The following is a 4,335-nucleotide window of genomic DNA, read 5'->3' as shown; positions in this document are numbered from 1 at the left end:
GGGGTGTTTTTCAGCTGCAGGGACAGGACGACTGGTTGCAATCGAGGGAGAGATGAATGCGGCCAAGTACAGGGATATCCTGGACGAAAACCTTCTCCAGAGTGCTCAGGACCTCAGACTGGGCCGAAGGTTTACCTTCCAACAAGACAATGACCCTAAGCACACAGCTAAAATAACGAAGGAGTGGCTTCACAACAACTCTGTGACTGTTCTTGAATGGCCCAGCCAGAGCCCTGACTTAAACCCAATTGAGCATCTCTGGAGAGACCTAAAAATGGCTGTCCACCAACGTTTACCATCCAACCTGACAGAACTGGAGAGGATCTGCAAGGAGGAATGGCAGAGGATCCCCAAATCCAGGTGTGAAAAACTTGTTGCATCTTTCCCAAAAAGACTCATGGCTGTATTAGATCAAAAGGGTGCTTCTACTAAATACTGAGCAAAGGGTCTGAATACTTAGGACCATGTGATATTTCAGTTTTTCTTTTTTTATAAATCTGCAAAAATGTCAACGATTCTGTGTTTTCCTGTCAGTATGGGGTGCTGTCTGTACATTAATGAGGAAAAAAAATTAACTTAAATGATTTTAGCAAATGGCTGCAATATAACAAAGAGTGAAAAATTGAAGGGGGTCTGAATACTTTCCGTACCCACTGTACAATATCAACAAATAGACAAATCCTTTTTTATATATGACTTCAAAAAATACAAAATCCTCTGTGTAGGTTCACAAAACTTTGATTTGATAATATGCTTAACAGTGACTTAGTTTGACATTGAAAATTTGATATTGTACTTTTCAGTCTAAATTCACACTTTAAAAATTGTGTGCTACAAAGACAATTTACATATAAAGGAGTGACACTGAATTTGAATTTCATGAAAAGCCCATTTAACTTCTCCATTTTATAATGATTAAGGGGACACATCAACATCACACCACATCATTTTTAATAAAATTTGGAATTCAAGCAGAATAGAATAAATCACCGCTTGAAATGACAGATAACAGCCTTGACAATAGAGTACCTGCATGCCTCATATTGTATCACAGGATAATGATGAACTTACTTGCAGTGCAGATTCTCAATATATAACTCTCCTGTGCTTTGTGAATATAGCTTCATAAGATGACAATGATAAGAGAATATATCCATTTGCACGTTAAATCTATATCATTAAATTTATAACCAATCAAACGCTACTATTCAAACATTTGGGATAAGTAAGACTCTTATTGCTCATAAAGGCTGCACATATTTGATTAAAATATTGTGAAATATTATATAAAATTGAAATAGTTGTTATCTATTTGAATATGTTTTATAATATAATTTATTCCTGTGATGCAAAGCTGAATTTTCAGCATCATTACTCCAGTCTTCAGTGTCACATGATCCTTCAGAAATCATTCTAATATGCTGATTTGCTGTTCAAGAAACATTTCTGATTATCTGATATCAATGTTGAAAACAGTCGTGCTGCTTAATATTTTTGTGGAAACTGTGAAACAGTGTTTTTAAGGATTCAATGATGAATAGAAAGTTCCAAAGAACAGCATTTCTTTTGTAACATTATAAATGCATTTACTGCCACTTTTGATCAAATTACTGCATCCTGGCTAAATAAAACAATTTTTTTTCCTAAAACAAACACACACACATATTTAAGTTATGAACAGTAAATGCAAACTATTTAAGGCACTAATAAACAATCAAATGATATCTGTGAAGTAGTGTTGTCAAAAGTACCGACCACGATACCATTCGGTACTGAAATTTTAAAAACGTCCATTTCCCGCTATGCTTTGAGTGCTGTTGAGCAGATTCTTGACCAGCGCTGATTGGTCATAGTGGGCTGATAGGTCATATCAGCGGATATAGACGGATATAGACACACTCCCGTGTGTTTCTGCGTGAGCGCTCGGTGAAGAGCATGAAGCGATGATCATTGAAGACAATCACAGACATATCTGTGAGCACGTGAACACAATGAACAAACAGCACTGTTTAAGAATCTGCTCAACAGTGCTCAAATCTTAGCGGGAAATTGACTTTTTTTAAATTTCAGTACCGAATGGTATCGCAGTTGGTACTTTTGACAACACTACTGTGAAGTTTTGTTCGATGGTTCTAAAGTTTCTATCATTTTTCTTTATTCCCCAAATGATACTGGGACAACCAGGTCTTACAGAGCAAATAGAGGACTTGAAACTGTCCCGCAGTGCTCACTCTAGCAGTGACAGCAATGCTAAATTATCTGCAAAGAGAAGCTTTAGATCTGCAGTCATGCTGGGTACACATGGGAACTCGAGTGGTTCCAACTGTAATGCCGGTTTGTCATTATTATTCATAGATATTCATACATTTTTACATTTGAATAGACACTGATACATACAATACCATATGGATGGCTTTTTACACATGGCTTTACAGAAATACAAAATCAATTTTAGGTTCACAGATTAGTGAACGGATAGCCTAATTTTAGCATACTTCTAATAAATGAGATTGATTAAACATGCTTAACAGCACCGAAATGTTAATTTAACACAGTTAGCACTCACACATACCTAATTTGACACCGAAACTTTGAAAATACATTGATATATTGCATATCAGCCTAAATTCAAACTGAACAGATCATGAGCTACAAATGCACTCTACATAGAAATAAAGAGAATTGTTGAATTATTAGCCAAAAGATGTTCTATTACTTTGTAAAAAAGCCATTTTACCTATCTATTGCTATCTGAAATGAATAATAGCAGCTCCTAATAAAGACTAACGACAATTACTGATGTCTCTGTAGTGATTAAAGGATTTAATCATGTCTTTGTTCCAAAAGCGGCATTGAGAAACTGATGGATTTTAGTAATTTCTCCTTTTTTACTTCCAAGTGCCATATGGGCAGACAAGCTTGAATCCCAGACAAAGCTTATCAGGGGTAAAGAGCACCACGAGCAAGGTGTTTTTGGCCATGCTAAGTCACACACGGCACAGCTACAGCCAAACAGAGGCTAGCATTTCTCTCAAGTCCAGTGACCACATGTTAACAAGCCTTGCAGAAAGGGATCAAAGCTTTTTGTTATTTCTGCTTAAGTGGGACAATGGCTCTGTAGTGAAGCTGAGGCTCTACCCCATTATCTTAAGAAACAGAAGAGAATCAAGGCTTCTGTACTAGTCGTTAGCAATGCTAGCTGAAATAATGAACACTCTGTGGGTAACAATTCAAGAGGAATCCTGCTGCTGACGGCTGATGCAGGTTATAAGTGCTGTATTTTGGGCTGTGGGTTTGCTTTGTGTGTGTTTTGGCGAGCATCTCTCAACGTGCATGCAAGCATTTGAAAGCCAATGTCCCTGAACACTGGGCCACATTTATGAAATGTGAACTACGGTAATTTGCATAAAATCAAAGTATATATATATATACTGTATATTTCTGTGTGTGTGTGTGTGTGTGTGTGTGTGTGTGTGTGTGTGTGTGTTTCAGGCAGTAGACAATGAAAATAGAAAATTTAACGGAATGGAAAATTTACATTGTTAAAAAAAAGCTTGAATCATTCTTACAAAATCACTTTTTCCATTTAACTGTATTATATTTATACTGTTAAAACATACTGTTAAAAGTGCAAATATTAATATAAAACATTTCATTTCAATTTAATATTAATATAAAAATAAATATAACATTATTATGAAATATAGATATCAAAACATTATAATTTTTTTATTACTGTTATTATTTACATCTGCACCTTTAAATGTATGTTTTGAATATAGTCAAACAACCAAAAAAAGCCAACAGCACTTCCTTTGCTGTGATTGGCTGATCAACATGAAGAGGATAGCTGTTGTCATAGATACTGTCTATCATCCAGAAGAATTGAATAGGTTGTAATGAACTCTTTAAGTTGCCAAGTATCAGCCAGACTGATGACAACAGTTTTTGACTACTGAAGAACTTATCAAATGCTACATGTACAGGCCCAAAAGCAATTAGATCATCATTACAAATTAACATTCACATTTTAGTTCCTTTGAAACCAGTGGCATCAATGCTTTCAGGTATCTATACGCACCTTTGACGCTGAGTTCAGCATAGTTGGACACTCCAGATCCTCCATCAGAACGAATGACGCAGCGGTAACGGCTGGTGCTGCGCTGTGACGTATCCGTTACGCTAACGGTGGCGGAGAAGCGCCGATGGTTCACCACTCGGGTTACCATGAGAGATGTGTCTTTACCATTCCATTGCTGAAAAACAGAAAAATAATCATTCTTGCAATTGACAATAAGCACACACATAGCCGGGGGAACGTATTTTGAGCAGGGG

At 36.5% G+C, this 4,335-nt stretch overlaps 1 protein-coding gene across 12 annotated transcripts in view; it reads right to left on the bottom strand.

The window, feature by feature from the left end:
- The window catches only part of ptprt (protein tyrosine phosphatase receptor type T), a 280,622-nt gene that overhangs the window by 182,431 nt on the left and 93,856 nt on the right, over positions 1–4,335 (bottom strand). For all 12 annotated transcript variants that reach the window (XM_016457210.1, XM_016457211.1, XM_016457213.1 and 9 more), the window contains exon 6: positions 4,082–4,256. In XM_016457210.1, the coding sequence (XP_016312696.1) occupies positions 4,082–4,256 (175 nt within the window). The remainder of the gene's footprint in view (positions 1–4,081; positions 4,257–4,335) is intronic.

Source organism: Sinocyclocheilus anshuiensis, unplaced genomic scaffold, assembly GCF_001515605.1.
Source record: "Sinocyclocheilus anshuiensis isolate Anshui unplaced genomic scaffold, SAMN03320099.WGS_v1.1 scaffold447, whole genome shotgun sequence".
Lineage (NCBI taxonomy): Eukaryota > Metazoa > Chordata > Actinopteri > Cypriniformes > Cyprinidae > Sinocyclocheilus > Sinocyclocheilus anshuiensis.
This window is presented reverse-complemented; position numbering and strand designations above follow the sequence as displayed.